The sequence below is a fragment of the Carassius gibelio genome, chromosome B3 (genome assembly GCF_023724105.1).
Source record: "Carassius gibelio isolate Cgi1373 ecotype wild population from Czech Republic chromosome B3, carGib1.2-hapl.c, whole genome shotgun sequence".
In the NCBI taxonomy this organism is placed as follows: Eukaryota; Metazoa; Chordata; class Actinopteri; order Cypriniformes; family Cyprinidae; genus Carassius; species Carassius gibelio.
The window spans coordinates 21,082,443-21,096,451 of NC_068398.1; the positions used below are offsets into that span (position 1 = coordinate 21,082,443).

Here is a 14,009-nt window from a genome sequence, read left to right on the forward strand (position 1 = left end):
TGTCACAAAAGAAAGCGTAGGAAATTTGATTGTGAAAACAGAAAAGTTCAACAGGGAGATAATATTCAGACAAACATGTCTGCGAAACCGCAAACTTTATGCGCGCGAGCGAGCGAGCGCACGTCACGTTCACGGTGCTGCTATGACACGATGAAGTTTTGAGATCAACTGAGGAGCAGCTTCACAAAACGTAAATCACTTTAAAAGGAAACATAAAGCGAGGACACCTCCCATTCGCATCTACATCTCAAAATCTCACTTCCTTCTTGATTTAGAGTGAGCTCTGGCCGCAACTGCTGGCATTCACCCACTCCTCTCCATCTGTCCGCGTCCAGCGTCTCATCCTCTCGCCTCAGGAGCCGGAGTCCCTCCCCAGCCACAGGTCTCAGGTACAGTCCCCCTGTGTTTGTGTGTTGTGCTTCTGTGATTGGAAACACTTCATAACTTTGCATCTTTATCTGCGACCTAATAAGCTGACTAACTAGACAGCACACTGGGCGCGCCTAGGCTTTTCAATACTGCCTTTAAAAATGTTGTTTAGATTAACGGAGTTTGAAAAACAGACCTAATCTGCGGCTCGTTCGTAATACATTCAGTTTGTAGTCAGTTTAGTACTGTATTTATGTTAATATTTGGACATTGTTCAATGTGTCAAGCTGTGCCTTTCTGAACTGCAGCAAGGCACGGTTAAATATTTGAGGAAGTTTAGTAAGAGAACTAAACAGTATTTCCAGATAAAGATGAAGCTGGTATGACTTGAGTCCTGCATATTATTGTATAAAAATAGTGCAGACTATGTAAGAGTTTGCTTAAATGAGCTTGGAAGAAATGCAGAGAAAGGATAAAGCAATGTAAACAGATGTTTCATGCCAACATAATAGTAGTAGGCTAATAATAATAATAAAACTTGAAGTTTAGCTCTGGCAAAAATGTTAATTCTGTCATTGAACTTCCTCACCTTCACTTCGTTCGAAACCTGCATGACTTACTCTCTTCCGGAGAACACAAAAGATGTTAGTCTGAATGAATCGCTGTCACATTCATATTCACTGGATAAAAAAAATAGCTACATAAATGAAAAGGACTGACTGAGGTTGACAGTCGCTCACATTCTGCACGATTGTGCTCCAAACAAGACTAAAGTCACAGGTTTAGAACAACCTGCAGTTAATTACTGTACTCCTTTCCCACCCACTTTGATTATAACAACTATTGTGATGCATTAACTGGATTAACTGTTTTATTTCATGATGAAAACGTTTAGTAGGATCTCCGAAGCAGATAGAAATAACTGCCTGTGTGGAAGGATGTGGTGTAACTGTTCTGAAGCTCTCCTGCGCTCCCACACTCGCTGTGGTCTTAGTCCAGTTATGACAGTTTCCTCTCTCAGTCTATTTAATGCTGTTATGCATCTTTCATTTTTCAGGTTGTGCTGTGAGCATACATGGTATGATGCATTGCAAATGAGTGTGACATTTGTTAACTAATTAGGAATATGCACAAGAGTGCATTTGATATAGGTATGATAAGGGATAAAAAAAAGGGCAACAAATAGTTAAATAGATGAGAAGGCAGCATGAAGCAAAATGCTTTATTACTAAAACCTGCAGAGAAAGTGGCATCAGACTTGAAGAAGTAGCCCGAGCATTTCCTTCTCTGTCACTTCATGCTAGTTTCCTTTTTCCTTCCTCTTTCTCTTGAGCTCATTGCCTAATGCAGTTTTAAAGATAGAAAGTTGAAAAAGACGTTGAACAGATGCATTCTCTTTTTTTTTCACCTTCACTTATCTAGAACTATTCGTTTACAAGAATTCATGCAAATTGAAGAGAATTTAGGTACTAATTAAAGAACACAACTTGAGTGCAAGCATACGACGAGTTAAGATCACTCTCGATCGCTGGAATGGAGTCAGCCAATTTCACCACAAATCACAAATAGCTAAACCTCAACAACAACAACAAAACAACTTCAATTCAATGAATCATGTGGCCTATAAGACACACAAAACGTAATGATGAGGAAACGACATTATTGTTTCTCATGTGTGTGCTTTGTTTCCCCTCATGTCTGTCCTCAGGTCATCATGTCTAGGAAGGTGGTCAGGACCAGTAAGTTTCGCCATGTCTTCGGCCAGCCGGTGAAGGCCGACCAGTGCTATGATGACATCAGGATCTCCCAGATGACCTGGGACAGCAACTTCTGCTCGGTCAACCCCAAGTTTGTGGCCATGATTGTGGATGCCAGCGGTGGAGGAGCTTTCATTGTCCTGCCCCTGAGCAAGGTGCATCCAGATAGCATGTCAGACTCATGAAAGACTTCAAATTCATTGAATGTCTTGAATACACTTCAAATGAAGTTGGATAGGTAGGTTTCGGTCTTGATAGTTTCAAGCCGTTACCTGTTTTAAATGATCTTCAGTGGCCTTTGTGTTTTGAACTCTAGACATGTCATGCAGTGTTTGTCTAAATAAGGAAGTGCAAGGTTAAGTTTCATACGTACGTGTCACCAGGCTTAGCATCTCTTCTCTTTATGCTCTCTTGCATCTTGTTTTTGCCTTATTTGGAGTGCGCTGCTGTCAACTCTGCACAGGATGTGGTGACAGCTTGCAGACTGAGTGAGTGACAAGAACTGTGAGAAAAGGACAGCTGCCACTTAGACTCGATGTGCCTGCCTTTTTCGTCTGATCAGCTTGGTTTCAAATTTGAATTTGTACTTTTTTACTTCACAAAACTTTATGAGTAAAAATGCTATGTTTTCAAAATGCCTTTCAAAAATTACCAGATGATGTTTGCATCTCTTACAGAGAGAGATGATGGAAACATTTTCTTGCCTTCCTCTTTTTTTTTTTTTTTTTGGTTGTACAGTTATTTCATATGCCTTTTATTTGTATCTTCTCGGTCCATCATCTCTGGTCCTCTGTTTCTATATGTTGCTCTGTCTGCACTCCTGGGTCTTATACTTCGAGAATGAATGGAGGTTCTGTCATATTCAATCTGCTGTGCATCTTACACTCTGTGCTTTGCTCAATGCCAGCCATTGTTTCCCAGTGAACACGAACATTTGAGTCAAGCCATTTTATTTGGTTTGGGTGGCTTGAGGACGGTTTGTTTTGAAACTGATAACATGATCATCTGGTTTTGCACAAATTTGTTGAGTTTACACGTCAGTAAAGGGGTGCATGGTACTATAGAAATACTGACATGAATTTTTTTTTAAAGTACACTTTTAGCTCAAGTTGTCGTGCTTATAATATAATTTGCATTTGTATTCCTGTATTAAATTAGATCTCAAACATTTGGACCCCATTGAAACCAGAAGTAAGACTCTTTTGTAAAAGATTCATTTGGTGTAAATAGCTGTTTGAACTTAAGAACTTAATTCAGTCACCAGTCACTTGATCTGACAATGGTTGAATTATCTTAAGATTAGTTTTATTTGAATATTAATCATATAATCCTATATGATTTATTCTTATCTTATTTATTAAATTTGTATTTGCAGTTTTCAGTATTTTAATTTTAATAAAACTTTTAGTCAGTAAAAACACATTTATATATTTGTGTTTAGTTTTAATTTATTAGTTTCATTTTTTAAATATATATATATATATATATATATATATATATATATATATATATATATATATATATATATATATATATATATATATATTTCCCTGTTAGTAATTTTGGTTATTTTCAGTTAGTTGCGAAGGCAATATTTCTGTTTTTTATTATGCTGTATTTCAGATTAACAGTGGTTTTTAACCGTTTTAGTTTAAGTTAAGAACAGCAATGCTTTAGTCCAGTCATATATCACTGTAGTATTTCTTAACTCATTGCAGCCCCTAATTTATTGCAAAAAGAATTTATAGATTGCACACAATACTCACATTTAACAATATGACTCTGGCAGAGTGAAAGTGCTCTCCGTGAGCATGATGGGAACTCCTGCACAGTGCTGTCCTCTCTAAACGGGTTAGTGGTTATTAGGCATAATTGAAGGCATAGCTGTAAAATTGAGATCAGCTGACACAGCCCCCCCCCATCTGTCTGAGCTCTCTCATGCTCTTTCTGCTCTGTTTGTCAGAGCAATAGAGGTTTTGAGTTGATGTTCTATAATCAGTCATTTGAAGGTCTTGTTAATGGGTTTATTTGTGTATGTTTGTTTTCCACTTCATACCAGTGTTTTCCTTTAAAGCTCATTCCTCCCTTTGATTTGTGTTTTAGACGGGTCGCATTGACTTGTCCCTGCCCACTGTCTGTGGTCACACTGGACCCGTATTGGACATCGAATTCTGCCCACACAATGACAACATCATTGCCAGTGGCTCTGAAGACTGTAGTGTCATGGTGAGTGCCTTTGGCCTAATGGTTTGATCAAATTACATTTCTGCACCAAAACAGTTGAACTGTAGTCATACAAAAGTGAAAATGCTTGGATAATTCGCACAGCTACCGTACTGGTGTGAAACATATAATACTGCCTCAAGTCTAGCTCCTACAACTTCTTATAACATAAGGTCAATGTTGTTATGTAATAGATCTGGGAGATTCCAGATGGAGGTCTCACATCACCACTGAACGACCCAGTTGTGAAGCTGGAAGGTCACTCTAAACGTGTGGGCATCCTCAGCTGGCACCCCACTGCCCACAATGTGCTAATGAGTGCAGGTAAACCAACATTAGACACACACTCAATAACCAAAAAATGCAGGCTAGACTACATCTATATACTGTATGCACTCAGTTGTGAATATAGAGGCAGTTGAAATGTAATGATGGCGCCCTCTGCTGATTCTTCACACAAACATCTTAGGTTTATTATAAATTTGACATGATTTTGTTTTCCTTTCTCCCCCTGTGTCTTCACATATACTTTATTTACCTTGTGCCTCTCTTTTTCTCGTTTTCTTCTTGAAGGCTGTGATAACGTGATCATCCTGTGGAACGTGGCTCGTGGAGAGGCAGTGGTGCGCATTGACTCAGTGCACACTGATATGATCTACAGCGCCTGCTGGAACAGAAACGGCTCGCAGATCCTCACTGCCTGCAAGGACAAGAAATTACGAGTGATAGACCCCCGCAAGGGCTCCGTCATCGATGTACGTGTATGCCTTTATTGGAATAAAATGTCAAAATAGTGTGAAAAATTATAAAAAGAAAATGCATGGGGTATAAATAATTAATATGGTTACGTTGTTTACTGTTAGCTGCATTGATTTTGTTGTCACATCCAGAAAGTTTTCATTTTGTGGAAAGCATTTTGGTGTGTTTTTTTTTTTTGAATGATCATGTGAGTATTCAGAAAACTCTAGATTGAGCACATAATACTGAATAATTTAAAGCTATTGTAAATAATCCTTTAAGTTGATATTAATTTAATGTTTTCTTAAAATGAAGATGCAATAACAATAATTCCCAGACAAAAAATAAATAAATAAAAATGCAGTGAATTCTCGTGACCAAATTGAACCTGCTGCGAAAATTCGCTAAAAACAGTAAACGGGGCCACATTTTTGTGTCAATTTTAACATTTTAAGTTCAGTGAAAGCATTTGATTAAAATTGTGAACATTTCTCATACGTTCCTTTCTGCCAGCTCGTTTACTGTCATGTGATTTGTCGCTGCTCATATGACTTCTTTCTGTGTACATGTTTGTTCAGGAGAAGGACAAGCCGCATGAAGGCTCAAGGCCAGTCAGAGCTGTGTTTGTGTCTGATGGGAAGATCCTGACCACCGGTTTCAGCCGCATGAGTGAACGACAGGTGGCGCTGTGGGATCCTGTGAGTACATCTTCTGCTTCTTCTGCTTTATTTTTTTTTTAACAGTAGTCAACATTTGAAGTGGATCAGAAAAGTTAATCAAAGCTGCCCTAAGACAAGAACGCATTTTTGGTTTTAGGTTTTAGGACAACTTAGAAAGTGACTCACAAAAGTGTGTTTGTGGTTGCAGAAAAACTTTGGTGAGCCCTTGACCCTGCAGGAGCTGGACACCAGCAGTGGGGTGCTCTTACCTTTCTTCGACCCTGACACTGGTATAGTCTACCTTTGTGGCAAGGTAAGGGGCGAAGAAAGACAAGTTTCGATATTATGGTCATGAAGTGTTGTCTGTTCATGAAGTTGGATGTTTTAAGCAGTGCATATGTTTTGATAGGGTGACAGCAGCATCAGATACTTTGAGGTGACGGACGAGGCCCCATACGTTCACTATCTCTCCATGTACAGCAGTAAAGAGAGTCAGAAGGGCATGGGCTACATGCCCAAGAGAGGCCTGGAAGTCAACAAGTGTGAAATTGCAAGGTAAACACATCCAGCCATTCAGCCAGGCCTATAGTATACTTGCTTTCTCCCACAAACATACAAAAAGGTCAGCGTTTTAAATCCTGCATTATTTCATATTTATTTTAGGTTCTATAAACTCCACGAGAGAAAGTGTGAACCTGTTGTTATGACTGTGCCTCGTAAGGTAAGTTCCTCAAAATCAACGATCAGCTTAAATGTCATGCTCAAAGGTTTGTGGTCAGTTAGAGCTTCTTTGTTTGAAAGAAACTGACAGCTTTATAAAACATTAAATTGGTCAAAAGTGACAGTAAAGATATTTATAATGTTGCAAATGATTTCAAACAAATGCTGTTCACTTCAACTGTTCATCAAATAATCCTTAAAAGTATCACAAAGTATCAAAGATATAGAGATAATACTGAGAAATTTTCTTTTGAGCAGCAAATCAGCTTATTAGATTGATTTCTGAAGGATCATGTGACACTGAAGACTGGAGTCATGATGCTGGAAATTCAGCTTTGCTATCACAGGAATAAAATACACTTTAAAATATATTAAAATTGGAAAATAGTTATTTTCAAACTGGAACAATATTAAACAATATTACTGCTTAACGGCCTGTCCTTTTTTATGTTAGTTTATTAATGCCACATTGTTTATTAAGTGCTGCTTATTTATTCCACTGTTATCTTTTCTTTGCTTTAGTCGGACTTGTTTCAAGAAGACCTTTACCCCGACACGATTGGTCCAGAGCCATCAGTGGAGGCAGATGATTGGTTTGCTGGTAAAGATGGGGAACCAATCCTGATCTCCCTGAAAGACGGTTTTGTGGCTACCAAAAACAAAGAGTTCAAAGTCATCAAGAGCTTGATGGCCACCACATCGTCTTCCTCGAGCAACCGACAGTCTGACAGCGCGGTAAGAGAACACGGGAATCCTCTGCCAGTTTACTGTGTTTTAATAAACCTTTCTGTCACAAATAAACTCATTCTGCCTTTCTTTCCGTTTCATGAACAGGACGTGCAGGCCTTGCAGAATGAGGTGAAGGAGCTGAGAGAGATGGTGGAGCAGTTGACCAAGAGAGTGAGCGAACTGGAGAGCAAGTAGCTGAAGACAGACCCCAGCAGAATGAAAAGAAAAATGCAAATGGACATGTACAAGACATGTAATAAAGTAGTAAAAGGTGTACATTCGGAAGAACATTTTGTAGAATTATGTGAAATTTTTTCATGGGATACCCTTTTACAGTCCATTTAAGACCAAATTTAACTCTTCAGGGATTTCCTTATTTAAAAAAAAGAAAAAAAAAAAGATTTTTTAATTAGACCAGATTTGTTTGAAGCCCATTTTAATATATGTTTTGTAGGATTTGAAATAAATGCCAGTGTTATTTTAACAAAGATTCGCTTATGTGTCAAAAACTCTCTGTTCATTCTACACACACAAATGTCTTAAATCACACAGTTTTATTGAACATACAGAAAGGCAACAGAAATGATAATGACCTGACACACACACATACAACTGTGTAGCAACTGTACAGATTACAGTAGATACCTGTATCCTGAAGAGTTCTGAAAATATATCTGTTCTGTATTACTCAAAAATAATGAATTCAGTTATTCAGTAACATTACTGAAATGACAATTACATGCCCAGATAAAATAACCTGAAAGTTTTTTGGACACAAGCTCAGCCCATCCCTGAATCTTAATAATTAGGTGCATTGTTTATTAGCTGCTCTGAGAAATTGCAGCAGTAAACTACATGAAACTCATTAAAAAGCTTAAAGACAGCAGCTGTAAACAAGTAATATTTACATCTTTGCAGGTCTGGACCTCTTCTAGGTTATGTGATTCTCATTGCCTATCAAAGACTAACATAGACATATTTCACATACTACCACTTCAATTTCTGTGATTACTACTCCTTAGATTAGCTACACGTAATTCTTGCTTGGTGCAGGGGCGCTGTTGCTGTAGTATTTGGTGGTTCCACTGGATCCTTCGGAGCAGGGTCTGCTGAAGCAGCACAGCAAGCCTCCGGCCAGCAGGAGCAGGACTCCTCCTCCCCAGCCCACGAAGATACATGGACCCAGCTCTCTCTTAACAGACTGTGATACCAGTGGATTGTTGAAGTCGCGCACGACATTATGAGCAGCCCAGCTGACGGGGATGATCAGCAACAAGGCCGCGATGATCATCCCTATAGCGGACACAAGTCTCACTTTGGGCTTGACTTCTTCGTTTTGGATGCAGGTGGTGAAGTCGGCGCCGGCGCACAGAGTGAGCAGGGACAGGACAGTGAACATGCAGCTGATGATGGTCATGGCACGGGCCGCCTGGAGGTCAGAGCCCAGGATGAGCAGCGAGTCGTAGGCTTTACACTGCTGCTGTCCGGTACTCTGTGTCACACATTCCATCCACAAGCCCTCTTCCTGAACCTGTGTGGCAGAGCAAAAATATGAAATATAGCTTCTTATCCATAGAATTTAATCAACATCCTTTAAAGAATTTTATTTTTCAGCCGTAATTATTAATTGAAATTAAATATGTATGGCAAAATATCAATGTAATAATCATGCTACAGTCACCATCTTTCTGTAAGGTACAGTAGACTATTAAATGGCTATAACTATGTATTTCATATATTTGACCCTGGACCACAAAACCAGTCATGAGATTCATACACCTCAAAGATTAGTAAATCAGCTTTCCATTGATGTATCGTTTGTTATGATCGGGCAATATTTGGTCGAGATACAACTATTTGAAAATCTGGAATCTGACGGGGCAAAACAATCAAAATATTGAGAAAATCACATTTGAAGTTGCCCAAATGAATACTTAGCAATGCATATTAGTAATAAAAAATTAAGTTTTGATATATTTACAGCAGGAAATTTACAAAATATATTTATGGAACATGATCTTTACTTAATATCCTAATGTTTTTTGGCATAAAAGAAAATAATTATGATAATTTTGACCCAATCAATGTTATTGCTATAAATATACCCCAGCGACTTAAGACTGGTAGGCCTATATTTGTTTTTAAATATTTACAGCTTTATTTATTTATTTAATAATATGAATAAATTATGATGAAGTGTTATATTTGTGCACTTCCCAAGCCTACACATTTATTCTTTGAATTGAACTTTTCGAAATGGCAGCAATGGTTTACCTGTGCAGTGATGATGTTCTGGCCAATAAAAGCAGAAACCTTCCATCTTGGAACAGCGATGGTCACAACCGCTGCAATGAGACCTAAAATTCCCAGCGCCGTACACGCGATCTGTACACCAGATGAGCCCATTCTGAAAGAGGAGTAAAGGATGTTAAATTATAATAGGCCTAATAATAATAGATTAGAAAAATATTATTGATGCTCTCAGCTTGGAAACAGTGTTAACCTGAAAGCAAAGCAATCAAAGAAAAAATACACGCTCTGCAAAAGCAGTAGAGTAGATAACAGCAGAAGAATAGCAGAAGATAGTGGTTTTGAATCCTTCCTGTTTGCCTCATGGTATATTTTGTAAGACATATTCTAAACTAGTTCTTAAGCGCACAATGGCTCCTCCCTTCAGTCAGGTGCATACAGGATTTTTTTCTCAGGGCTGAAACGTGAACAAAACAACATCTCTAAGAAATCCCACATCATGAAGCAAGCCTCAAGTCTCAACAGGTCCTAAAGTCTGCTTTTAAAGAAATCTTTATGTAACCGCCACCTCGAGAGGAGTCTCAGGTACCACGTGTTCCATTCCATTCCATTCTATTCTTAACTTCAAACTGTAGCAAATAAACAGCGAGTACTTTCAGTGAACTGCTCGTTCTGTGTACACTCTCCCCCCAATGCCTGTGGCTTTTTGTTCATGTCGATCTCAACTGAACTTCTCTTGTATCTCCTCAGGGTTTGCTCGTGGCTGATTCATAAAACTACTGTTAGAATGTGTGGACTGCACTTAAGTCCCTGTAGTCCACTATAGTGCACTGCATTGTCTTCCTACTCGGCACTAACAAAGCTCAATGGATGTATGAGGAGCTGGAGAAGGTGACCAGGTGCTGCGTGGGCACCAGCAAAATGACTAACACTAATTGTGGCTGTTTTTGAGTTGACGGTGAATCATTCAGCAGCTCTCTGAGCGATTAACATGCTGTCCGGCTCCTCCAAAACTGTATTCTTTCCTTCTACACAATGATAATTCTGCTCATGAATGAGTGAGGAATTTATTTATTTATTTTTTTGTCTGGATGCTGTCCAGGATTCAGGTAAGTTATATTCTAACAATTAACGAACAAACAGAAGTCCAAAGTGAATCCCAACACTTTTCAATGCGACGTGTTTCAAGACATTTTGTAATATGTAATGATTTATATGTTTTGTTACACAGAAAAAGCAACATGATAAATATAAACAATGTTATACACCTAACAAATAAGTCTGAAAACAAAATATATATCCTCGCTGTTTGTTTTAAAGTTTTCACAAAGAGTAAACAGTTTGAACTTTACCTTTTATTGTAGCTCCTTGATGAAGATTCTTGATGAAGATTTCCTCCTGTTTTTGGATGTAGTCTTTCAGCTTTTTCTTTAGGTTAGTCTCCCTCCTTCCCAGACTGTTACCTCTGATGAAGGTGTTGTGATGTGAGGATGCTTTTGTAGAGGAATCCAGTGGGTGGAGTAGAAATGATACAGAGGCAGCTTTGTAAAGAGGAACTGTCTGGACTTCTTCCTTTTCTCTCTGTTGCTTTCTTTCCCCCTTTTTATCTCACCTTCTTAAAGTTTTTAGATAGAGAAGGTCTGTCTTTGATATTTTATTTTATTTTTTGTTAAAAATAAATGGTATGCATTGGTGAACACTGATATTATCATCACATACATCCCATTAGCAGGACACTGAATGGAAATATTCCCTCTTGGAGGTCGGACATCTTGATACTATGAATCATAAAGCCTCTGAAACTTCTGCAGTAATCTTAATAACATGTCAAAAACAACCTCATATGTTCTCCTCATAAGCTCTTCCCGGTCACCGTCGAAACCACATATGATGAGTAGATACTGTCACAAGTTAAGAGTGGCTGGGATTTAAATTGTGAAATATCGGGACATGGGAGACACAATAATAACACCAGCTGTGTGATGCAAGGAATGATTCATTTAAAAACTATGTACTGTATAAGAGATTGGACAAAATAAATAGGAGTTCCCCAGTGAAAAAATATACTAAATTTATTTGAGATACATTTATTTCATGGTAAGTATACTACAAGTACATATACATATTCATACATAATAAAAATCCCCTGGAAATTGTGATTTGGTAAAGTAAACAGGAATACTTAAAGTCTGTTAAATAATGCACTTTATTTGTCTGGAAGTAGTTCTGAAGTCCAACTAAAGATATACTGAAGTATATTTGATTGTGCTAAAGTGGAACTACACTCTTAGAAGAGATTGAACCTTTAGAGTTAAAAAAAGAACCTTTAAGTGTGAAAATGAACTTCTAGCAATCAAAAAGGTTCAAAGTTGAACTTGAAGGTTCTATAATGATCCACTGGTTATTTGGCAGTTGTTTTAAGAACCTTTGTTGTGGTAAAAGATTCATATTAGAACCTAGGATAGTTAAGGTTCTTTTATGAACCTTATAATATGTTCTGTAAAGACTAGACTGGCTAAAGTTAGAACACAATTTCCTTAATTGTTTCTTTAGTATATTACTAATTACATACTCAGTATTAATGAATTTACTCTTATTCAGTTACTAATTGTGATGTCAGATGCAGTTGTGGCAACATACAATGTTTCGTCTGTACTCATGGCCACCTCACACATCTCTAAATTGCACAATAACCTTTAGTGCACTGTGCTGTTTTAAAAATTACAAAAAACAATATTCATAAATGAACCAGAAGCTATTCTGTGTTAAATGTGTTACCCCTAATAATAAACTTTTTTGTTCAAGGCTATATTTTACAGCCACACCACATTCAACCTTTAAATCTCAGAGAGCCTACTTATTCAGCTTAGAACATGACAAGTGACAAAAGTGAATTATTTTAAATGAATCTGGTTGGCAAAACACCTTTTAGACATGATCAGTTTTGAGAATAAAAATAATCAAAACAAACGCATTTAAGCCAGGGGCGAAGGTTTCTGGAAAGGGATGGGCGAATAACAATATGCCTTAAATTGGACGAATAACCTATGTTAGCAAATAATTTTCCTGCTCATCTGAACACAAGCATATGTTGCAAGGCAGAATCAATCAATTACAGAGAGCATTCACTCACTTCTGACAGTGCATTTAAATAGAGCTACGTCCTCGTCCTATAATAAGATTTATGTTTTTGGAAAAGGCAGCCCAGAACAATTCAGAAAAAAACATAGGCTATATGAAAATTTATATTGAAAATTGTACCCTAGTTTGTGCAGTACATTTATTTAAATTTGAATGTTAAAAGTTTATATTGCTCATGTTCTATTCTGTATTGTTAATATAAATCATATTAATAATTTTAATGCATGCAATAGCTTATTACTGGCAGTCCCTTGACAGTTAACCATAGTGAACATAGTTTAGTATTTGTAGATTTCCTTGGTTACCACTACAGTAAACATATTTTAACCATGTGTAAACAAAAATATAACCTAATAAGTTGCATTTAAGGCATATTGAATGTATAAATGCATTTCAAATATAAAGTTAAGTAGGTATTATTACCCCATGTACTCATAATAATTACATAAATTTCATAATATAAAAGTTCAGTTTAGAAGTATCGTATCTTTATCGATATCGACGATACTGGCCAAAAGTTAAAAGTATCGGTATCATATCGAAAACAAAATATGCGGTATCGCCCATCCCTGTTTCTGGGCATAATATGCAAGTTGCATAACAAGGCACTGAATCGGTTACGCACAAGTTCAGAGGTTGCGCGGAAAAACCGTTACAAACATTCAAGCGCAAGCAGCGGCACTGAGTGGAGCAGCACGAATATCTGCGGTAAGACAACAAAACCTTTCAAATAAACTATGACTTGTGTGTTACATAATGAATAAATGACGACGTGCCACAGAAAAATTAAGCACACGCGAGGTTAATGAGGCCACAATATTAATTCAGTTTAAAATTAAATTAAAAATGAAATAAATTCAGTTTACTTGTCCAGAGCTCATTTTTCCGGGTATAACGCTAACATGGTTACTAAAACCTAAAGCCTGAGATGCCAGCTAGACCACAGACACTACTCTGCGAGTAAGTTACAACTCTACACATGTTTACTAATTATTCTAAACTATTATAATTTACGGAAGAACTTAGTGACTTTAACATGTTCTAGTACTGTATATTTATGCATTTGTTTGTGATTACAAAGCAACTTTAGAGGGCGCTGGTGTGTTAGACGATGATCCTGTAGGTAGGGAAACTATGAACAAACCTGTCAGACATCAAACAGTTAATGTTAATGACAACGTGAGAGCCTCGATATAATTATGTTGTCTTGAGCTATCATTTATCACAATGCTATAGTCCCTAAACCTAAAGTACATTATAATCGCCAGCAATTTCACAGTACGTGAACATCCCCTCTGCCTTTTCACAATCATTGACGTCATTACTTTACAACACCAGGGGGCGGAGCTCTGGAAATGAACACTAGCCAATGAGCGACCACACCGTCTGTTCAAACTTGACATGTAAGCCAATCATCTCCCTG

General features: G+C 37.6%; 2 protein-coding genes across 2 annotated transcripts; one reads left to right on the forward strand and one right to left on the reverse strand.

The window, feature by feature from the left end:
* The first annotated feature begins 132 nt into the window (after nt 1-132).
* LOC127953653 (coronin-1A) lies at nt 133-7,685 on the forward strand. The gene is made up of 11 exons (XM_052552902.1): nt 133-389; nt 2,078-2,281; nt 4,230-4,352; nt 4,544-4,673; nt 4,923-5,104; nt 5,666-5,785; nt 5,955-6,059; nt 6,156-6,301; nt 6,410-6,467; nt 6,989-7,201; nt 7,301-7,685. The coding sequence occupies exons 2-11, from the start codon at nt 2,084-2,086 to the stop codon at nt 7,388-7,390; spliced, it is 1,365 nt and encodes a 454-aa protein (XP_052408862.1). The 5' UTR covers nt 133-389; nt 2,078-2,083; the 3' UTR covers nt 7,391-7,685.
* LOC127953681 (claudin-6-like) lies at nt 7,680-10,917 on the reverse strand. The gene is made up of 3 exons (XM_052552948.1): nt 10,798-10,917; nt 9,470-9,602; nt 7,680-8,726 (listed from the first exon to the last, which is right to left on the reverse strand). Exons 2-3 carry the CDS (start codon nt 9,599-9,601, stop codon nt 8,223-8,225), a joined length of 636 nt encoding a protein of 211 aa, XP_052408908.1. The 5' UTR covers nt 9,602; nt 10,798-10,917; the 3' UTR covers nt 7,680-8,222.
* Between the last annotated feature and the right edge of the window lie 3,092 nt (nt 10,918-14,009).

Bases quoted from the DNA above. Each gene is read 5' to 3' on its own strand.
- LOC127953653 (XM_052552902.1), top strand. From the start codon at position 2,084: ATGTCTAGGAAGGTGGTCAGGACCAGTAAGTTTCGCCATGTCTTCGGC. The intron at 5,105-5,665 runs GTACGTGTATGC...ATGTTTGTTCAG, and splicing joins GCAAGGGCTCCGTCATCGAT to GAGAAGGACAAGCCGCATGA. The intron at 6,060-6,155 runs GTAAGGGGCGAA...ATGTTTTGATAG, and splicing joins TAGTCTACCTTTGTGGCAAG to GGTGACAGCAGCATCAGATA.
- LOC127953681 (XM_052552948.1), bottom strand. From the start codon at position 9,601: ATGGGCTCATCTGGTGTACAGATCGCGTGTACGGCGCTGGGAATTTTA. The intron at 8,727-9,469 runs GTAAACCATTGC...TCTGCCACACAG, and splicing joins AGAACATCATCACTGCACAG to GTTCAGGAAGAGGGCTTGTG.